Below are 23,085 nucleotides of genomic sequence, written 5' to 3'. Positions count from 1 at the left end.
TGTAGACAGCATATATATGGGTCTTGTTTTTGTATCCATTCAGCCAATCTGTGTCTTTTGGTGGGAGCATTTAGTCCATTTACATTGAAGGTAATTATCGATATGTATGTTCCTATTCCCATTTTCTTAATTGTTTTGGGTTCCTTATTGTAGGTCTTTTCCTTCTGTTGTGTTTCTTGCCTAGAGAATTTCCTTTAGCATTTGTTGTAAAGCTGTTTTGGTGGTGCTGAACTCTCTCAGCTTTTGCTTGTCTGTAAACGTTTTAATTTCTCCATCAAATCTGAATGAGATCCTTGCTGGGTAGATTAATCTTGGTTGCAGGTTTTTCTCCTTCATCACTTTAATTATGTCCTGCCACTCCCTTCTGGCTTGTAGAGTTTCTGCTGAGAGATCAGCTGTTATCCTGATGGGGATTCCCTTGTGTGTTATTTGTTGTTTTTGCCTTGCTGCTTTTAATATGATTTCTTTGTGTTTAATTTTTGACAGTTTGATTAATATGTGTCTTGGCGTATTTCTCCTTGGATTTATTCTGTGTGGGACTCTCTGTGCCTCCTGGACTTGATTAACTATTTCCTTTCCCATATTAGAGAAGTTTTCAACTATAATCTCTTCAAATATTTTCTCAGTCCCTTTCTTTTTCTCTTCTTCTTCTGGAACCCCTATAATTCGAATGTTGGTGCGTTTAATGTTGTCCCAGAGGTCTCTGAGACTGTCCTCTGTTCTTTTCATATTTTTTTCTTTATTTTGCTCTGCAGCAGTTATTTCCACTATTTTATCTTCCATCTCACTTATCCATTCTTCTGCCTCAGTTATTCTGCTATTGATCCCATCTAGAGTATTTTTTATTTCATTTATTGTGTTTTTAATCGATGCTTGATTCATCTTTAGTTCTTCTAGGTCCTTGTTAACTGTTTCTTGCATTTTGTCTATTCTATTTCCAAGATTTTGGATCTGGGAAACAGAATCTTGGATCATCTTTACCATCATTATTCTGAATTCTTTTTCAGGTAGACTGCCTATTACCTCTTCATTTGTTAGGTCTGGTGGGTTTTTATCTTGCTCCTTCTCCTGCTGTGTGTTTTTCTGTCTTCTCATTTTGCTTATGTTACTGTGTTTGGGGTCTCCTTTTTGCAGGCTGCAGGTTCGTAGTTCCCGTTGTTTTTGGTGTCTGTCCCCAGTGGCTAAGGTTGGTTTAGTGGGTTGTGTAGGCTTCCTGGTGGAGGGGACTAGTGCCTGTGTTCTGGTGGGTGAGGCTGGATCTTGTCTTTCTGGTGGGCAGGTCCACGTCTGGTGGTGTGTTTTGGGGTGTCTGCAGACTTTTTATGATTTTAGGCCACCTCTCTGCTAATGGGTGGCGTTGTGTTCCTGTCTTGCTAGTTGTTTGGCATAGGGTGTTCAGCACTGTAGCTTGCTGGTCGTTGAGTGAAGCTGGGTGCTGGTATTGAGATGGAGATCTCTGGAAGATTTTCGCCGTTTGATATTATGTGGAGCTGGGAGGTCTCTTGTGGACCAGTGTCCTGAAGTTGGCTCTCCCACCTCAGAGGCACAGCACTGACTCCGGGCTCCTCAATTTGGGATGATTTCTGGTCCATTCATGTATTCCACAGATGCAGGGTACATCAAGTTGATTGTGGAGCTTTAATCCGCTGCTTCTGAGGCTGCTGGGAGAGGTTTCCCTTTCTCTTCTTTGTTCTCACAGCTCCTGGGTCTCAGCTTTGGATTTGGCCCCGCCTCTGCGTGTAGGTCGCCGGAGGGCGTCTGTTCTTCGCTCAGACAGGACAGGGTTAAAGGAGCAGCTTCTTCGGGGACTCTGGCTCACTCAGGCTGGGCGGGAGGAACTTTAATCCTTATATTCATTTTAAGGCTATTTATTACATTAGATAGCTTTGTTATTAGAACTAGTCTTTACCACCATCCCATCAACCTATTATGAAAAGACAAATTAAATATGTCTATCTTAATATTTATTTATGAATCAAGAAGCTGAATTTGGAGCTATTTAAACTGTAATGTCCACTCTTTTTTTCCTTTCAGTTCCAAAAAAAATTACATTACACCTAGTGGACACAATCTGTTTTATTCCATTTCATTACTAAGCTGATTCCACATATTAAATATACCTTCTGTAGTGACTGTGACTTTTCTTCAAATAGATTCTTGTTTATATGTGTTGGACATGAGTTCTTTTGAAGACATGTGTATTTACCATTTTTAAATTATATTTTTTATTGAAACGTGGTAGAAATACAATATTGTGTTAGTTTCAGGTATACTATATAATGATTTGACATTTGCATACATTATGAAATGATCACCATAATAAGTCTAGTAACTGTCTGCCCCCATACGAAGTTATTAGAGTACTATTGACCATATTCTTTGTGCTGTCCATTTGCTACTTTAATATTTCTATTTCCAGCTAAGGAACTTCATGAAGAGCTATGATGGAGTAGCTGCTGCCTCCTTCTCAAGAGCTGTGGAAACTGTCGAAGCCAATGTACGCTGGAAAATGCTTTATCAAGATGAGCTTTTCCAATGGTTAGGAAAAGCTCTGAGACACTAATGTGTGTCTCTTAAAAACAATTCGACTCAGAAGTTTGTGAGAAGACCTGCTTTGTGTGGAATGAGGAAAATGGCCAGATTTTCAGTGTTAACGTGTGGGAGGAAATTTTTTTTTTAATTTTTGGTTTGGGGAGATTTTTTTGTTTCATTCATTCTGTTTTGTTTCTCTACTGGGTGTTCTTCTCTAAAGAAACTCTTGCAAGTGCAACTAGCCATGACTGCTTCAGCTATACATTCCTCACTGTACAGGACCAAATATGATAGTGGTGCATGTTGACGTTGCAGTCAGTATGGAAAAAACATATTCAGAATATTTTGTGCATGGTTGTATGGCCCTGCCTGTGTTCTAGCATGCTTATTTAAAATGTCCAATGTTGTATGTGAATATATGTTACATTGGGATTGACATTATGCAAAAGCACAAAGATTATCTGTGACAATCAGTGATGCAATGAAAGGAAAACTAAAACAGGGAATTATATTCTTAGTCATGGGCAATGTGAGAAGTGAGATAGCCCTTTAAGTGATTGGTGTCACTTATTTCAGCACTTGGATTGTCTTTCAATGATTATTGTACTGCTAACTCATTTCCTTTGAGTTAAAGCTGTGTATACATTAAAAACTGCATATAGATAGTCTATGCATGTGTATATGTACATAGGGAGGCCCCATATGTATATAGTATGTTGTACACTGCATTTGTGCAAAGACTCTCTTCAGCTCAAAGAAAATTTATCTCTTTTTATAAACTTATGCAAACTTTGGAAAGGCTTCAAAGAATTTATCTCAACACTATCCTTCCTGACAATTTCCTGACTAAATTTCTCAACTGTTATAGATTTTTTCATCTACTTCCTGAATGGTCTATTCTATACATAAAAATGAATTTAAACAAAATCTATGTACAAACGCTCTGCTAATTTTCCTGTGGCAACCTCACATCGTAAATATAGATCCTTGTCATCATTTTGGTCCAGCTTCCTATTGGATAAAACAGTTATGTATACTTAATGATTATCAGTGCTGAGAAAGTGTTTCTTTTCCATCTTCTTTGTTTCTCCATCTCATGTTGGGTGGTGCAGAGAGTTAAAACTCTTCCTGTGTGTTGACCTTTGTGTCTGTGTGAATCTAATCTCCCATTCAGCGACCACAACTCAAATGGATTCTTATGACCTTCGATGCCAGGTGTGCCATTCGTTAAGATGAAAAGTTTCTTTTCTTGAGCAAAGCTTTTCCTTTAGTATTGACAGCTCTGTTCTACCTGGGAATGTTGAATAGTCTTTCCCTGGCTGTATTATGGAACACAAGTGTTTTTAAATGGTGTTCTCACGCAGTACGCCAGTTCTCCAAACGTTGCTTAGATGCTCAAAAACGAACATATTTTAAGTTTGCCGTTATGAAATGCAGATACAACTAAGTGTACATAAGCCAATGTGTGTGGACCACTTTATGTTTGCCTGAGGTTTTCCACTCCTCTACATCTTGCAAATCATTGAACGAAATGTTCTAACTCTAATAGTCACTGAACACTGGGGGAAAAAGTAGGTATTTTAGAAACTGGAGCCATAGATTTATTAGGTTTGTAATAAAGAGGAACAATTTAATAATCCATAGAACAAGGATCACCTAAGGTTGAATTTTATCTTTTTAGCAATTAATATCTATTACTCATACCTAAATTTTTCAGCCCTTCAATTACTATATTAATTTTAGATACTCTATGTGTTGTTAATAACACAGAGTAATGCTTAGTATAAAATCTAAAAGTCATGCCACCTATCTGAAGTGATGAAATTTAATATAATTTCAAATATGTGTGAAACCCTCAAGGGGTAAGTTCTGAAACATAACAATAATAAAGATCACAATGTCATGCAGGTTCAAAACATGTACTGTATCACCATTGGATTCATGTAATAGAAAAAATAAATTAGAGGAGGATGTCTTGTTTTATGTCGTGAATTACTGAAAACTCTTAATAGTTGTGACATTCTTTTGAATGAAATCACCATTTCCAGCTTTGAATTAGAAGGGCTTTTATAGTTTTCTTTTCCTCTGCACTGTTAATAATCTTAATCCTCTTTCAGTATTTTAGTGGCCTTGAACAACTGGTTTAGCTATGATGTCAAATCCTAACTGTATAATTATGTGCAATGTTCAATACCTCATATAATACTTGTTCAACAGTATAGTGGTATCAATAGCATTGAGATGGAATTTTTGTTCTACATATTTTTCAAAAACTTATCCTTTCCAATGTTGAAGATGATATCAGACATTAACATTTTTTAGTTGTTTAAATAAGTAATATTTTCAAAATAATAAAATGACCAATGACATCTCTTGGAATATTCTGTAAAATGTAGTTAAGTTATAAAATTCTATTTTCTACATAGAGTTTTTATCTATTTTCTCTTCTTTATCTGTTTTACATATCATATACATGCATGAAATAACAAATAGTTGAAAGTGTCCAAAATCTAGGCTTAAAAAATTACTGTGCCATTATATGTACAACAGCAAAACTTGGTTTCAGTTAGGAAGGACTAAATATTTACTGAATATTTAGTAAATATTCTGAAGCATTAAATATCTCTAGGTAACCTGTAAATAAAAAGTTTTCCCCATTTTTACACATTTTCCCTTAAAATTTTCCTATAATCTTTAAAGTTTTTTTACATATGCAAGCACAACCTCTAAGGCTAATATCTACAATGCTAGGTTTATTCTTCAGTTTCAATAACATGGATTTTACCTGGGAGTTAAACTCACTTTGGTTTACATTATTTCTAGGATAATTATATCATAGGACTGAGATTTTTTTGATAGTGCAACTGACAAATATTATAACAGTAAAATCTTACAAGGTTCCTAAGATTAAACCATATATGTATAAACTGCATTTATTTTCAAAGAACTTTTACATATGCTGTTTCGTTTGACTACTTTCAAAAACATAATAAATTATATTAGCCCTAATAGTCTGATGAGAAAACTGAGACTCAGAGTAGCAACATGAACTTTTTAAAATTACATGGTTGTTGTTTTGGGAACAATTACAATAACTTGAGATCTTCAAGAAAACCTTCCTACAACTAAAATAGAAAGACATGTTTGAAATACCTCTATCAGTTGCATTAACTGGAGATTTTCCAAATACCAGAAGCAATATCAAAATACTGATTAAATATAGCTACAATAGTCACATTATTTTTTAAAAAGTCTGTGTTTCTAGTTTGCATGATGTCAAACCAGAAGAAATGTTCATCAGCATTCACTTTGGTCAGCGTAAATAGCCAAATATTGGGACAAAAAATACAGCCCATTGATAATAGTTTTCTTTTTTTTAATATTTTGTTGAACATTATTTAAATATGACCTTAAAATACTGACAATTTGCTTTATTTTCCACACAGATTTCTCTGATAAACTTTGTAGTAACAGATGGTCAGACCACAGATAAAATGATGTCCATTTAAATCAGCAAAGGTAATATTCAGTAAAATGTTTATAAACCTGTGCAGACTAAGTTATGCAAAAACCATTTTCGTGCAACTGTAGTACTATATCAGATGCAGTAAAGGGATTCCTAAAGAAGTTTACAGTAATATATTTAATTCAAACCTATTGGCTATTAAATTTTAAGGAATTTTTTCTAAGAAGTCAGAAACCTAAAATAGTTTAATTATTCTCCTCAATATACCCATGAAGTAACCACATATACTTTATTAAAGAAAAAGCTCATATAATGGGAAATTAGGATTCCCACACCTGTTTTTTTTCTTTATCACAGACCATAGCTGAATTATTATCATTTGGCACTGCTAATTATGTACTGACAGAATTTAATTTAATTAAACATATTTATTGAGCACCTTTTATTTCACAAAACACTTTTTGAGAGGAAAGGAAAGGATGAACAAGGCTTAAAGGAATTTACATCACAATAAATGAAACAAACAGAGAAATAATGAACCAATAAGGGCAACATGAAAGATAACTACATACTACAGAAAAGGAACTAAATAATTTTTAGGTATAGATAATATTAGGCATTATTTTTGTATACTCACTCTCAAAATATTTGTCGTACTTCAGGATAGTTCTCACTGTTTCACAGCACTTAATTGTGTAACATTTGGAAAGCATAATAAAACCACATAGTTTAAACTTTTATAGTTGGAATATAAATTAGAATAGAATTTATCTTTAAGAAAAGTTGAGCATTTTAATAATATCGGTAAGTTGTGGAAAAATGTTTAACCTACTTATGTAAAAGTAGTTGAAGTTTTCTAAAATGGTTTTAGCATACTGTTTGTATATTCACGATGTGTTAATTTTAAGTTAATCATATGTTTTTAAAAACAGGTTCAACAATTCTTATACAGTACTAGGCAATAATGTATTTGTTCAAAATAGTATATGTGAACTTTTGAGTATGAAAATGTTATTGCAAAATATCCTGGAATTCCAAAATTTAATTACATAAGAGTAACTTTCAGTTCGATTGCTTTGAATTAATAAGGTCTTTTCTTAATTAAAATATTGGGTTGGCCAAAAAGTTTGTTCGGGTTTTTCCATAAGCTTGAAAAACGTGAACGAACTTTTTGGCTAACCCAGTATTTATTTATTTATTATTATTATTTTTAGTATTTTGTTTAATATGTATTGCTTATGTTCAGAAAAAAACAAAAGTGTACTCCAGTAGCTTTTATTTTGATTTGATTTTATGAAATTTTACTTCAAAGTCTAGAAAAAATTGTCTTAAATATTAAAAATAAACAGGGTGAAAATGTATGTTCTAATTTTATGTATACTGTATAAGAATTTTATTTTTAAAATAGGTTTTTCACAAATAGCCCTACTGGTAGGCAGTATAATTTTACCCAGACTTTGAAAACATAACACTTTACAGGATTTAATGTTGAATATTTAGTACTTTAAGGATAGTACATTGAAGATGTTTATCTTTTGCACATTCCCAGTTCATGTACCAATCCACTAAGAAAAAAGAAAGACCCATTCTTCATTTTAATCAGAATTAATTGTTTGTGCTGTGTTAGTTAAATGAGTTATAATATCGGGAAAGTACAAAAACTTGAGTGCCTCCTAAATGCTGGGCATTGTGTAGGTATCATCTCATTTAATAACCCTGTGAAATACCATCAGTTCCAAATCACCAGTGAGGAGACAGAAGCTAAGAGTTGTAATGAGCTTGTGTAACTGGTGGTAGGTTTTGGCGAGAATTCAAGAACCTGCAAACCCAAGCCTTATACGGCTTAAATTAGTCCTTAATCTGCCTCCTACATGCCTGAAAACATAATGATTATCCATACAGACCAGTCTCTGTAGAAGATTTGAATAGATACTTAGCTTACTTTTTCATTGTCATTGGCTAATTTGAGAAAAATGTTAATTAGTACATTTTGGTTTACTACTCATTTCTTAACAAGGTTACTTCATGTGGCCTATAAAAATTTTCATCAAAGTGTTTTACATTAATGTGCTGTGTAGTGGGTTTTAAGCTGTTACAAGTAATTAAGAGATAGTCCAGCCAACGAGCCATGAAAAATAAGGGAAAGGAGAAGATGGATTGCAAAGCTCTTCACCAGTGGACCAAAAGATAAAGTTAAATCTCTACCCTGCATATGGAGGAGACCTATTAGTTTAGCCAGAACTTTCCTTTTGCTTAGCGATGACGTCAGAGAAATATTTCTCTCTTTCTGCTTAGAACCATATAGATGGACTGCAGCTCCTTAATTTACTTGAAGTTACATTTTCCATTGGCCTCCTCTGTGTAGTTACAGTTAACTACTTTGACCTACCTCTGCACAGGTCAACTTGGTTCTAATCGCATACATTTTTATTATGTCATGTAAGTAACTGAAAGAGTGAAATGTTTTATAGCAAATAAGACAGTAGAGTTAAGAACATCTGCCTTGAATGTGCAGTGTATTTACTTTCTTTTTTTTTTAGACATCTTTTTTGGAGTATAATTGCTTCACAATGCTGTGTTAGTTTCTGTTGTACAACAAAGTGAATCAACCGTATGCATACATATATACCCATATCCCCTCCCTCTTGAGCTTCCCTCCCACCCGCCCTATCCCAGCCCTCTAGGTCATTGCAAAGCACCGAGCTGATCTCCCTGTGCTATGCAGCTGCTTCCCATTAGCTATCTATTTTACATTTGGTGGTGTATATGTCGATGCTACTCTCACTTTGCCCCAGCTTCCCCCTCCCCCCATGTCCCCAAGTCCATTCTCTATGTCTACGTCTTTATTCCTGCCCTGCCACTAGGTATATCAGTACCATTTTTTTTTTTTTTAGATTCCATATATATATATATGTTAGCATACGGTATTTGTTTTTCTCTTTCTGACTTACTTCACTCTGTATGATAGACTCTAGGTCCATCCACCTCACTACAAATAACTCAATTTCATTTCTTTTTATGACTGAGTATTATTCCATTGTATATATGTGCCACATCTTCTTTAGCCATTCATCTGTCGATGGGCACGTAGGTTGCTTCCATATCCTGGCTATTGTAAATAGTGCTGCAATGGACATTGTGGTGCATGTCTCTTTTTGAATTATGGTTTTCTCAGGGTATATGCCCAGTAGTGGGATTGCTGGGTCATATGGTAGTTCTATTTTTAGTTTTTTAAGGAACCTCCATACTGTTCTCCATAGTGGTTGTATCAGTTTATATTCCCACCAACAGTGCAGGAGGGTTCCCTTTTCACCACACCCTTACCAGCATTTACTGTTTCTAGATTTTTTTTTTATAATGGCCATTCTGACCAGTGTGAGGTGATACTTCACTGTAGTTTTGATTTGCATTTCTCTAGTAATTAGTGACGTTGAGCAGCTTTTCGTGTGCCTCTTGACCATCTGTATGTCTTCTCTGGTGAAATGACTATTTAGGTCTTCTGGCCAGTTGTTAATTGGGTTGTTTGTTTTTTTGATATTGAGCTCCATGAGCTGTTTGTATATTTTGGAGATTAATATTTTGTCCATTGTTTCATTTGCAAATATTTTCTCCCATTCTGAGGGTTGTGTTTTCATCTTGTTTATGGTTTCCTTTGCTGTGCAAAAGCTTTTAGGTTTAATTAGATGCCATTTGTTTATTTTTGTTTTTATTTTCATTACTCTAGGAGGCAGATCAAAAAAGATCTTGCTGTGGTTTATGTCAAAGAGTGTTTTTCCTATGTTTTCCTCTAAGAGTTTTATAGTGTCCATTCTTACATTTAGGTCTTTAAACAATTTTGAGTTTATTTTTGTGTATGGTGTTAGCTAGTGTTCTAATTTCATTCTTTTACGTGTAGCTGTCCAGTTTTCCCAGCACCACTTATTGAAAAGGCTGTCTTTTCTCCATTGTATGTTCTTGCCTCCTTTGTTGTAAATTAGGTGACTATATGTGTGTGGATTTACCTCTGGGCTTTCTGTCCTGTACCATTGATCTATATTTCTGTTTTTGTGCCAGTACCATACTGTCTTGATTACTGTAGCTTTGTTTACTTTTGAAGTTAATCATTCAGTCACTCTCCTTTTAACCCCAACAAGGTTCACAATATTACTTTTGCTCTTGTTCACTATTCCCACTTTCACATAACTTATGACTTACTGGATGAAAACATTCATTATTAATTTTTGCTACTCAGTTTCATTTTTAAAAGGTTTATTATCTGTCACTTAAGTACAAAAAATGTTTCAAGTGAATGTTGTATTTCTACCCTTTAAAATATTGTATAATAGTAACCCCACATTATTTTTTAAATGCTACTTGTGCATTGCCATATATGAATATACTTGCCATTTATCTTTGCTGTATTTTAGTCCCTTTACATTTTGATAAAAAACAGACCAAAACTATAAAACTAAAACACAGTAGAACTATGAAGCTTGTGCACTTGTCCACTTACTTGAAGCAAGAAGAGAAATTCTGCCTTTGAGCTTTCATAATTGGCTTTGCAGACACCACTGAATTCATCAGATAATCTTTTAAAAATATTATGTGGACTATTTCTAATGAACTTGAATTTATTCAGCAACAAAGTTTATTTTCCTAGAGCCATTCTCCAAATGAACAGACTTATTTAAAATATGCCAAATGGAGGCACTTTTTTTCATTTCTAATATTTTATGATTTAGGAATAAAAAAGTAACTGTTCTTTTAGTAAATATGATTGTTAAAGCATTTACCAAATAACTTTGTGTTAGTTTAGCAGGTTAATGTTTTCTATGGTATGCCTTTAAAATTATTCAGTAAAAATTCAATCAGTATGTGTTCAACATGAAGTTTTTATTCCACTATAATCAAGCACTGACAAAATGGATTTTTCTAAGTGAGAAAATTTGTCTTCTGTATTTTAAGCAGAACAAATTTGAATTTTGCCTCTGATAATAAAGTTTTGTACAGTAATGTGTAATTCATCACTGTGTTAATTTTCTGACATGTTCAGATAAGGCCGAGATAAATAATATCTTCTGCTTTTTAAAAGTATGCTTCTGTTTTTACTTGAGAACCGATTTTTAAAATTCTGAGTAGACACACTGTAGAGGTCCATGAAAAAAGAAAAAAATCACTTTCTTTTTTGACGAGGACTTTTTCAAAACTACACACATGCTGAAGCTGGAGTAAAGAAGTACGTATTTGTGCTATACTGTAAGAAGGAAAAAAATACCAATTCAGTCTCCTTTCTAATTATATGCCTTTAGAATAAATGAAATGATCTGCACTTTGGGAAAAGTGGTTTCACCTGAAAGGCATTTTCAGATTGCTTTTTAATAGGTTTCCACGTTCTACAGACTGTCAAGTTCCCTGAATTTCAAGAACAGTTTTCAATAACAACAGGACTATAAAATATGTATAATCAGGGTGCATAAGTAGTACTCAAAGTATAGCTTTTCAATGTCTCTGGGTTTTTCTGTTTCTAAGGATTGTTCAGAGAACATTAGACTTGACTGTGCATAGCCACCCATTTGAGCCTTACCCATGATACTTTATTCAGCCGTAGGAAATTCTCCTCTGCCATGAGCATGGGAATAAGAAATGGATGGCGTTCCAAGCCAGAATCAAGAATACTCCTATTAGGATTATGGCAAGTGTCCACATATACTGGAGATATATAGATGCATATGTATGTACATATCTCATATATAGATATCATATATACATGTATATCTTATATCTATATCTATACCCATATAGTCTATTTATTTCTTTGTCAAATGATTGTTCTCTGCAGAACAATCACATAAATCAGAAAATGGCTATTGCAAAATATAAATTGGGGGAATAGAGCATGGCTACCATCATTTGAAGAGGCTGTCAAATGACATTAAATTATACAGGCACAATAACAAGAATTCCCTCTAACAATCATGAGGGAGCTTATTAAGAAAACAATTCTGCCTGGCTCCCAACTCTAGCCATTCTGCCTTAGTAAGTGTTGGCTGGGATACGGTCATCTGCACTTTGAACAAGGACTGTAGTTGGTTCCATCTACACTAGAGGCCATCCATCTAGACCACGCTTTAAGAAACATTGGGTAGGCACAGGCCCTGACTTTACATTAGACTCAACTGAAATAGCTTTTCAAACATACTTTTGCCTGGGCCACACTTCAATTAAAGAAGACTCTCTGGCTTGAGGTATCTGCATCAGCATTTTTTAAAGCCCCCAGAATGATTCTAATACACAGTCATCATGGTCAAGGACCTCTGGGCAACACATACCAAATTGAACATTACATAGCGTAAGCAACAGTTACAGAATGTTACTGAAAGTACCTGTTTTTTTAGACATCTAAGAATTTCTTACTGTTGTTTAACATTCTTTGAATATAGAAATGCAAAATGTGTTTTCAGTTAGCTTAATTGTGAAAGGCTAATAGGAGTCTTGAACAACTGACCGTAGGGCTATAACACGTCACTGACGCATCGCAGGAAGCTGTTTCCCTGCCATCCACCTAGATGCCTCGTTTTCCCTGTATTCTGACATTGACATTCTCCTGTCACCCACTTTGTCTTACGTCATTTTCTCTATAGTCTTATTGAGTCTCTGTAGTCTTGTGACTATATCCATATCTACCATTATCAGCAACAACAATTTTTCAACTTTTATTTTGCTTTGAAATTGGCATGGCGTTCCAGCAAATGACTGCACCTTTGCTCTGCTGAATAGAACAATTTTTTTTTTCTGTTGCCCATTTTGCAAGTGCCTGAAATTGGAGCTCAGGCCTGATACATGGGTTAAAATCATTACATCAGGGAGATAAGCACATCATAAGCTATTATTATAAACTGTTATCCTCTGAAATATTATTCTTTTTTCTAGTTCTTTTCCAGCTTCTTTTACTCTTTCTCTTTCTCTTTCCCATTGTGACCTGCCAGCTGAACACTGAGCCTTTTTCGGCAGCAGGCGCTTATTTTCACTTGACACGGAAAAGAGAATAGTGAAAGTTTGGAGCTCTTTCTAGATCAGTGTGCATAATAGAAAGTGACGTGTTCTTGAGATTGTCAAACAAGACCCAAAGGGCATCTGGGTAGATTGAATCTGCTTAGGTGTGCTCTTGAGTCATTGTGCTCATTCGTCAATCCTTTAGTTCCTGGCTTCCCTTGGGTTGCTGAAATTTGTTTTCCTTTCCTGAATTATCTAGCTAATTACAGATTTCAGAATACAAGCAATTCATTTTTTTTTTCACTAAAAAGGGAACTAGAAACATTGTCACCTCTGGAACATTTTAGCAAGCTGGTAGAGGGTGAATAGTTTAATTGGAGAACTCTTGAGCCATATGTGGCCAAAAAAAGTCTTGAATCCCCTCTATCCTGCTTTTGCTATTTTTTTCATTCTCCATCATTTACCCTGTAGGTTGTTATCTCCATACGATTTCATATTGAACCCATTTTTCATAGGGAAAAGAAATTTTGTTGTAGAGTAAGATCTTCCAAGTTAGTAGGTTTTTATTAAGTTATTAGGATTATAATTTTCACAATGACGAACTTCACTGAGACACTTATGAAAATTCAGGTCTACCTCAGAACTTCAACAACTGCCTGCTGGGTAAAGTATAAGAGGGAACTGCTTAATTAGCAAAGATCTATGTAGAAGTCCTAAAGCTAAAGCTTAACAGGAATGGCTTCAATGTAACATTACTAGGTGGACATACAGCAAAATTTAGCACCAAGAAAGGGATTAGAAAGTAGGACTGGAAAGTAGGCTTGCTATGTTTAAGACGGGGGTGGACTTCAGAAGACAGAGAACATGCAGAATGCAGCAGGTGCCTAAAGGACTACAGTTAAGTATGTCGTGAATATATTATACAAAAAACTGTTATTCTGGTACTTGGATCACCTAAATATTTTCCAGTGATTTGTGACTGAAAAAAATTGAGTAAAATAAATGGAATATTTCATATAATAAACACAGGTTCCAAAATAAATATTAATTTCGATCCTGTTCAAATTACAAAGTAAGAGCAAGAATTGACTAGTGTTGAGCTGTTTGAAGTGTGTGTGTGTGTGTGTGTGTGTGTGTGTGTGTGTGTGTGTTTTGGATGAAGGAGAAGAGTGAGGAGAGTTGAGAGCAGATGACAGAACTTTTAACCAAGCATATTTCCACATTTCAAAAGTGAAATTATAGTCCCATACTACATATTCAAATCATTTTCCAATCATTTAGACTCAAATTATTCCATTTTCTAGTTTGGAAGTTCTCATCTTGTTGCATATGAGAAAATGCCTGGTGACTTAGAGGAGAGATTTAAAGTGTGATTTTATTACTTTAGGTTCAATAGAAAGTATGTGCATTTCTAGAGCCATCCAATAAGATTCAGTAGATATCTGGGTACATAGATACTCATATCTGGGTGTTCTCTTGAGCAGCTGAAATACCAAAATGAAATACTAAAACCTAACTTTGGCTAAATGAAACTGGAAAAAATCAAGCTGCCCTTTCTGGTTAGTAATAAAACACAGGAACTCTAATGTTAGAGGTGATAAATGGACGTTTGCTTGTTTTGTCACAAATTCATTTTAAAGTAAGAGTTCCCATGTGTTAAGTTTCTAGTCATTCTCAGTTACTTGAGAAAAAAAAAACTTGAATGAAAGTAAATACTTTGTCTGACTTTCGTGTGCAAATATTTTGTTTGCTTTGACTGTGGACACTTACCATAATATTTATCATCATTTGAGAAGTTTGACTTAATACAAACCTTGTACAGATTGGCCAAATTGCAAAAATAGAGCAAAATATCTCTTGCCATGCTTTAATTACAGTACTTCTAGTAATGCCTAAATATGTAGTTTTCTTATAAACATCCGCTTGATCTACATAGCTCTTAGTTTTTTAAAGGTCCAAAGTTTGCATACTGCCAAGAGAAATCTCAGTTAAATATTGGCTATTTTTTGTACCTAAGTCAAATTAATATTTTGGTTCTTGTTAAATTTTGTTATGTGAGAATTTTGGGATTCTGATATTGTTATCCATTACAACTTTGCTCTATGTATGTATAGGGTGACATCTTTGTCTTCATTTAAATCATGAGATGAGACTGTGTGTTGGTTTTTTTTTTCCCCAGTTCTCATTCTGCAAGCATATCTGATACTAACCAGCACTTTCTCACTTACACGTGTAGATCCCTTAGTTAGTCTATGTTTATGTGGGACTTGTTTGGGGAGAATTCTCCTTATAGACAATGCACTGCCTTCTTCAGAGGTCATTAAAGTTGTTAAAAATAAGATGGTTACAGAACCCTGCGCTCCTATGTTTCTGACAACTCCACTTTACCTACCTCAGAAACATTAAAACGGCAGCTACCAACATACCATAGAGCCGATAAATATTTTTACTCTAATACCTTGCTAAAGCTTTATGAAGTGGTGTAGGGTAGATGTTTTTCTCTCTCGTTTTCAAACACACGTGAATAAAATCAATTGGAAATCGTATAATCTATATTAGGCATTGATGTATTCACAGCTACATTTTTGGGGTCATTTTGAAATCTCTCTCCTCTGAACAGATTCTCTCTTTAGTGTATATAGTTCTTATTGACTATACCATCCATTTCACACTTCTTTGATATTTTATATCAATGTATTTTATCTCACAGTGAGATTATACATTCTTCAAGGATGGAGATGATTTTTTTTTTATTTCTTGACAGCAACTTCAAATATAATAAATTCTCAATCACATTTTCTTGATTGAGAACAACCTAAGTGCCAGTATAGAAACCAATGACTTTCCAGTATAGGCACACAGCAAGAAGTGTTTGGGGGATTTAGAGGCATAACTAGAAAAAAAAAGTGTTGATCATTTTAAAGTATTGAAAAACTAAAGCTTGAAAGCTCACACCATTCTTTGAATTTGTTCAAAAATATCACTTTAGAGGAACACTTGTGATCGACTTTGACCCTCTTGGTAGAGAAAATAGAAGAACAGAAGGATAATAAGATGCTATTTCATAACACATCTATTACAGTAATTCATTTATAGTGTGGAATATTTGCCAATGATAAATGCATGTTACTGTGGTGCAATTAGGAATGTACCTTGGCTTTTCAACAATAAACCTGCCAAAAGTTGCAAAATGCACAAGGAAGAAATTTTAGTTGAAGAGCTGAACTAACCAAGAAGTACAGTTTTTTTTTAAAAAGTGTCTATATTTTTTAAAGAGATTTTTGTTCACTGCTAAAGTTAAATCTGTAATAACACAGCACATTTTTCGTAATGTATGAGCGTCACATACACTTGTCTTTGCATGCATGCTGCCTTCTCAAATTATCTTCTTATAGAAAATATTTGCAGTATTAACTTATTACCACAGAAAGTGAATCTATCCCAGAAAATGGTGCCATTTATGTCTTTGAAATTCCTTGTAAGATCATGGATTGGACTGGGAAAATTGTGTCAAGTTTTTATTCCTTGATATTTTAGTAGGAAATGGAGTTGAAGGTGAATTATATGATTGTCTGACTCACATGCCACCGCTATGCTTCATATGTTACTAATGATAAAAGTCTAAGCTACAATCACTATGGAGCTAATGAATGGTGAATTTTTATTAACCTACTGTGCACTCAAACCTATATTAGATACTAGGCTGACATTGAAGTAATATAATGCATAGGTCTTTGCCTAGAATGAATTTTTGTGATTGGACAAATGACCATTATGGATAAAACAGAATATCATAAAAGAATATAGGAAAACATATAATACACATCTTAGGTTACTTTTAAGAAAAGGGAAAGTTGGATATGGACTGAACTTTTAGGAAAGACTGTGAAGTCTGTGGAGTTGGGGAAGATTACTGATCATTCTGTGGTTTCAATGAGAGAAAAATTAAGACTTGGGGGTGGGGAGGAGGGTAAAGTGAATATTTAATGACATAGGGAAAAGTTAAATACAACCTTGAAGATCTCTCCTGTTCATCCTTTTTACCCACCCAAGTTAGAGAAGATTATCTGATGAAAACAAACAATTTCTATTTTGATAACTTTTTCAGAAGTAGCAATTATTATGGGAAGAACCTGAGATATAGAACAAATAGCTTCTTAAGATTGTGGGTGATGGAAGTATATAGAGGAAGGAAAATAAACAAATGCATGTATAATCCCTTAAATTTCCATTTCGTGATTTTTTCAATTATTTATATAATTTAAGTGATTAAAATTGTATTCTTCTTCTAGAGTGTTCAATAATAAATCCTCTGGGCTTATGCTTTGGATGTTACATGAAAGCTCATTAAGAAACAAATTGGAATGAATGCTGTAATTGAATTTCTTCCGTAGATCAACACCACATGTTTTAGGGGGCTGACTATAAAAGAATAATCCTAACTCTGTGAATCTGTTTAGAGTTTCCTATGTTTGTCTTGCCTTTAGTCAGTTTCTCCATGCTTTGCACACAGTTCAAACTTCCTACAGACCAATTTGAATTATGTGCAATGATTCCCTTTGCTCTGTTGAAAAAGTCCTTTGCCTTAATTCAGGATTTTTCAGTTTGCCTTTGGCATATAATTTATTCCTTGGTTCTCATTTCTTACCATATACCACATTTTAACCATAGTGTTCCTGATTCTTTTCAAGCTTTCTGTGATGATGGGCACTTAGAAAGTTCTCATCCGGTGGAGGCTGGATGTTTACCAACTATACAATGTTTTTCCTTGAGTTCTAGCCCCATCTCTGCTGCTTTAGCCATATGCCGACACAGATAAGGAGTGCTAGGTTCCTCTTTTGGGGGAAGAGGTCATCAATAGGACATGACACCTTTGAGCTGGACCCAGGCAACTGAAGGCTCCTCCCTCCCTCCCCTTCCTTAAAGTGTATGTTCAGCCTCTCATTCCCAAACTAGGAGCCATTCTAAGGATGCAGCCTTGAAAGCATAAGGTGTTGTTGAGACCATCTGGACTGGAAACATGACTTAATTCAGTTAAGTTATATAAATGTCTATATAAAATTTTAAGATTCTGGCAGGCGGTTGTGGAGACCTGCTCATCTTGCAGCCATCCAAGATAAACCTCGTCAATAAGTTCCATGGCTTTTTCTGGAGTAGTCTGTCTCTTTCTTCAGTCTCTCCTTGCCCTATGTGTACAGGGGCCAGTTTCAGATTTCAGCTGGGGAACTCTCCAGTTTGTGAACCAACATTTTCACCAACATTTTCTGTTGTGTGAGGATAGATAATATGCAAAGTGGGGATGAGAGTGAGAGTAAAATGTAAATAAAGGAATCTGAGCTTATGTCCAAAGATACAGGACATAGGGAACTCCCAATCACTTGCAGCTGGACACAGGAGAAAACTAGTTGACTTCCCCACCCTCTGCCCGCCATGCCAATCATCAGTGCATGTTTATGAAAACTGCCCATTGATTGGAGGGACAAGTTGAGCCAGCTGGCTCCAGCAATATAGGGCAGTTAGAGCCGGCCCACAAAAAACCAGTACCCGTGTGCTGTTCAGGAGTGCATCACCTCACTCACTTTCCTTGCAAGTTCCCTGAGATGCCTTTCCCTTGGGAGTTCTGTAGCTGTTTAAATGAGCTCACCTGGCAATGTGAGGACCTCTTATTAATATTTTACATACTCTTTATCAACTTTTAGGCAATTTAGGGTTAATTTAGGGGTAGTGATATTAAATGTGTTCTATTGCTGACCTCCAAGTTTCTCCATTTTCTAGAACAGCTCATGGAAACCATTATTTTAATAAGCTAATTGGGGTGGGGAAAGGGATCCCAAAGCCCCCCGTAGAGATCAGATAATACATCAAACCTTTCTATCTCCTCATTTATTCTAGCATTCCTTTAATCTGAATTCTTTCTCCTTTCATCACTGTCTTCTCAATGCTATTTATCTTTTAAGGCTCTAACCATGTGTTCATAAAGCACGGTTCTTGGGCCATTTTCATCTAAATCACCCAGGGTGCTAGTTAGAAATGCAGACTGATTGTATAAATCAGAATCTCTAGGGATGGTCCAGAAATCTAAATTTTAACAAGCTCCCCAGGCGTCTTTTATGAATGCAGAAGTTTGAGAAACACTGTTCTATTCAAACACCGTGAAGTTCTCATTCCCCTGGAAAACCAATGCTCTTTCTCTGTCTTTGGAATTTCTGAAAAAGTTAGTTTTTATGCCCTTCCTAGAGTATTTATAATATTCTGTCTTATATTATAATTTGTCATAACATTATGATCTGTGCACTGGTTTTATTCCCTCTATTATAAGTATAAGCTCCTTACAGGCTATGCCTATGTATCTCTGGAGCATCTGGCATGGAGCTTTGCTTCTAGCAGATGCTCAATTCTTATCTCTAAGAATGCATGAAATGTTACCTCCAGGCCTTTCCCCTCCTCTTCTGTCAATGCACTGTGAACGTAAGCTACAGTGCAACTCCAAAATGCTTGTACCATATTAAAATAAATGAACTGCTTAGAAAACCTTTTGCTTGAACTAAGCTTAGTTCACAGAATTTAGTCCCAGATAAATACTTGACTCAGGCTTTTTTGTTCTCTGTAAATCTCCTTATCAGCAGAAGGTTTATTTTTGAAATTCATGGCTCAATATAGTGAAAAGTAGTCACTTGAATCAAGAACTAAAGAACGATTCATGGCTCAGGTCATAAAAATTACCTATATGTCTGTCACTGGTGAATCATTTATGATGTCCTCAGTACAGTTTGAATTTTCAAAAGGTTAACTTTGGATATGCATTTTTAGAGTGCGTGTGTTTACTTAGAATATGTCAAGCTACGAAAAGGGCATTTTCTTAAAACACCACTGTTTAATTTCTACAAAATCCAAGCCAATGAAGAAAGCATATTCAAATCAAAGATCGGAAGCATGGCTTGAACTTCAATTATTTAGCTGAAATTATGATGGGAGTGTTCCCTGATATTTGGTTTTCTTGAAATCAGGATATAACCTAACTACTTCAAACATGTGTTGTTATAGATTTAAAATGACCTGAAAGATTTGTTTTGCTTTCTAATACTGAATAGACATGATGGTTTCTCTTATTTTTTACAAGCCAGGTAAAAGCCAGTAAAACTCACACTCAAAATATAATTGAGCCACTTATTTAAAAGAAAAACTTACACAACTAACCTTATTATGGTAATCATTTTGCAACATATACATGAATCAGGCATTACATTGTACACCTTAAACGTACACACATTTATATGTTAATTATATCTCAATGAAGCTGTGAAAAAAGAAAGAGAATGGGTTTCTCTAAGCTTGCTGTAAGTATTGTTAGGAGCTTTACCAGCATTCAATACTACATTTAAAGAATGCACTAAGTAGGGCTTCCCTGGTGGTGCGGTAGTTGAGAGTCCACCTGCCGATGCAGGGGACATGGGTTCGTGCCCCGGTCCGGGAAGATCCCACATGCTGTGGAGCGGCTGGGCCTGTGAGCCATGGCCGCTGGGCCTGCGCGTCCGGAGCCTGTGCTCCACAACAGGAGAGGCCACAACAGTGAGAGGCCCGTGTACCGCAAAAAAAAAAAAAAAAAAAAAAAGCACTAAGTAAATATTAGTAAAATTACATTAATAAATTACACTAGAGTCAACATCTAAACAACATTCATCAAAAAAAGGATATCACAAATACTTTTATAGAAGTGAAGTAGATACACTTGAATGTTTTATAGATGTATGCCTTTCTCAAATGATAGGGCAGGAAAACATTTTAGGGAGAAAACATTTCAGGCAAGAAAACTTTACAAAAGTCCAAGGCTCAAATAAAAGATGAATATAATATTTTGAACTTAAAAGTCACTTATTGGGCCTCCCTGGTGGCGCAAGTGGTTGAGAGTCCGCCTGCCGATGCAGGGGATACGGGTTCGTGCCCCGGTCTGGGAGGATCCCATATGCCGCGGAGCGGCTGGGCCCGTGAGCCATGGCCGCTGAGCCTGCGCGTCCGGAGCCTGCGCGTCCGGAGCCTGTGCTCCGCGACGGGGGAGGCCACAACAGTGAGAGGCCCGCATACCGCAAAAGGAAAAAAAAAAAAAAAAAAAAAAAAGTCACTTATTAGCATGCTATCAAAAAGTAATAGAATTGCAGAGAAATAAACTGTCAAATGTTAGCAAGAGCACATTTTAGAAATACAAAAACTCCCACAATCAGGTGTCGTCTGAACAATTCCAAGGAAGCTGACTCTCTCCTGGTCACCTCAATTGGTTACTTTCTCTGTCCCAGAGACCGGTGTTCTCTATCCAAACTTATCTGGATCGTTTGCATGTCCCAGGTCTAAATCGGGGCTGAATTCCCACAGAAATTTTCCAAGTGCATCTTTTTGCTTTCCATCTTCTCCCCGCCTCTCCTCCAATTCTAAGTTTCCATCCTACACACCTGCTAAAATGACTCTTTTCAAACATAGTTTTCATCAAGTCACTCCTCTGCTTGATAATTTAGAGTGATTTTCCATAACTTGTTATATAAAATCCTAACTTGCCTTTTGAACTAACATCTGTCACTAACTGGACTGCCCCCTCATCCAACCAGACAAATATTCATCACTCGCAGGAATGTGCGTCTCTATATCTTTCATAACCTGCTTGGTATTTTTAGGAAAATCCTGAAAGGTTTTTGAAAAAGACTACTGGATGCGCTTTCAGTGGAATACTGGATGTTATCTAGGGTACTTTTCAGGGATTATCTTATTTTTATGGGGTGTGTCCATTTGATTGTTTTTGGCTGGTGTACTTTGCACCTTTAGAGAGATAAAGATTAACATGTAGACGGCTACTGACAGTGCACTAATAATGCATCAATAATGTTTCCTGTCCATAGCAATGCAAACAATTCCTGTTAATGGCAGTTTGAAGAAGAATTGGACTTATAAAGAGTAACTCTACTGGTTTTTTAAACTCTTACTAGTCCCCTCATTAATTAATGAGGTAAATAAAATTGTTGACTTGTGTTCGCATTACTTTTTATGAGATTCATGATTTTACCTGTTTGAAAATTATGAAATAACAGGGAATAATATACGTAAATCCTTATTGCCCTCTTTGCCTTGTGCCTCCCCACATGTCAGTACATTCCTACACTCTCTTTGAAGCTCAATTCACAACCATCCCTTTTCAGAAACCTTATCAATGTGGATCTTGTTAAAAGATTATTAAGAGGGAACTAGAAGGATGTTACAAATTCTTCAAAGGAACTTAAAGAACCACACATATATAATGCCATCGGGAATGCTGATATAAATTTTCTTAGATGAAAACTGTCAAACTGGTCAATATCTGTAGGGCAATAATCAACCAAATCTCCAACAAACCAACTTGCATTTCTATGGACAAGTACCATTTGGATTATTATTGGATTTCTATAATTTGTTGGACACTTTTCTAAGCACTGGAGATAAAAAAGTAAACAAAACAAAGTCCCTGTCTTCTTGAAGCTTACATTATAGTGTGTGTGGGGTGAGGAGGGTGGAGTAGAATCAAATGTTAAACAAATAAATATATAATATGGCCTTTAGAGACATGTGCTATCTATGAAGAAGTACAAACCAGGATACTGTTGCTGACTAAGCACTATAAGGTAGAAGAGGGTACTAATTTCAGTGGAGTCATCAGGAGAGGCTTCTCTGCTAAGGTGATATTTCAACAGAAACTTGAAGGAAAAAAGGGAGCAAACTATGAGGCTGTGGGAGTTGAGGGGAGGAAGAGAATTTTATATTCAGGAAACACCAAGTGCAAAGGCCCTGAGGCAGGAGAGCCAGAATGGAGAGGAAGCCTGATGTAGCTAGAATAGAATGAGCCCCAGGGAGAGGAAGTTTGGAGAAATGGCCATGGGGTGGGTGGGTGTAGCATAGGGAGACGTGAGAAGATGAGAGGAATTCCTTTGTCTTCTTTCAGGACTTTGAATTTTTTTTTTTTTTTTTTTACTTCATAGGAAATGGATTGTCAGTGGAGGGTTTGAGCCAAGGAGGAACATAAGGGTAAATCAGGGAAAGCAGATGGGAAGTGTTATGAGTTGAAATGTATCCACCAAAAGGATATGTTGAAGTTCGAA

At 35.6% G+C, this 23,085-nt stretch overlaps 1 protein-coding gene across 1 annotated transcript in view; it reads left to right on the top strand.

Annotated features, from left to right (window-relative positions):
• The window catches only part of TRHDE (thyrotropin releasing hormone degrading enzyme), a 405,203-nt gene extending 402,640 nt beyond the window's left edge, over positions 1 to 2,563 (top strand). Inside the window, exon 19 of the mRNA XM_060113303.1 lies at positions 2,420 to 2,563. Within this exon, the coding sequence (XP_059969286.1) occupies positions 2,420 to 2,563 (144 nt within the window). The remainder of the gene's footprint in view (positions 1 to 2,419) is intronic.
• Positions 2,564 to 23,085: the final 20,522 nt, after the last annotated feature.

This window comes from Mesoplodon densirostris, chromosome 11 (genome assembly GCF_025265405.1).
Source record: "Mesoplodon densirostris isolate mMesDen1 chromosome 11, mMesDen1 primary haplotype, whole genome shotgun sequence".
In the NCBI taxonomy this organism is placed as follows: domain Eukaryota; kingdom Metazoa; phylum Chordata; class Mammalia; order Artiodactyla; family Ziphiidae; genus Mesoplodon; species Mesoplodon densirostris.
The sequence above is the reverse complement of the archived record's forward strand: the minus strand, read 5'-3'. Positions and strand labels throughout refer to the sequence as shown.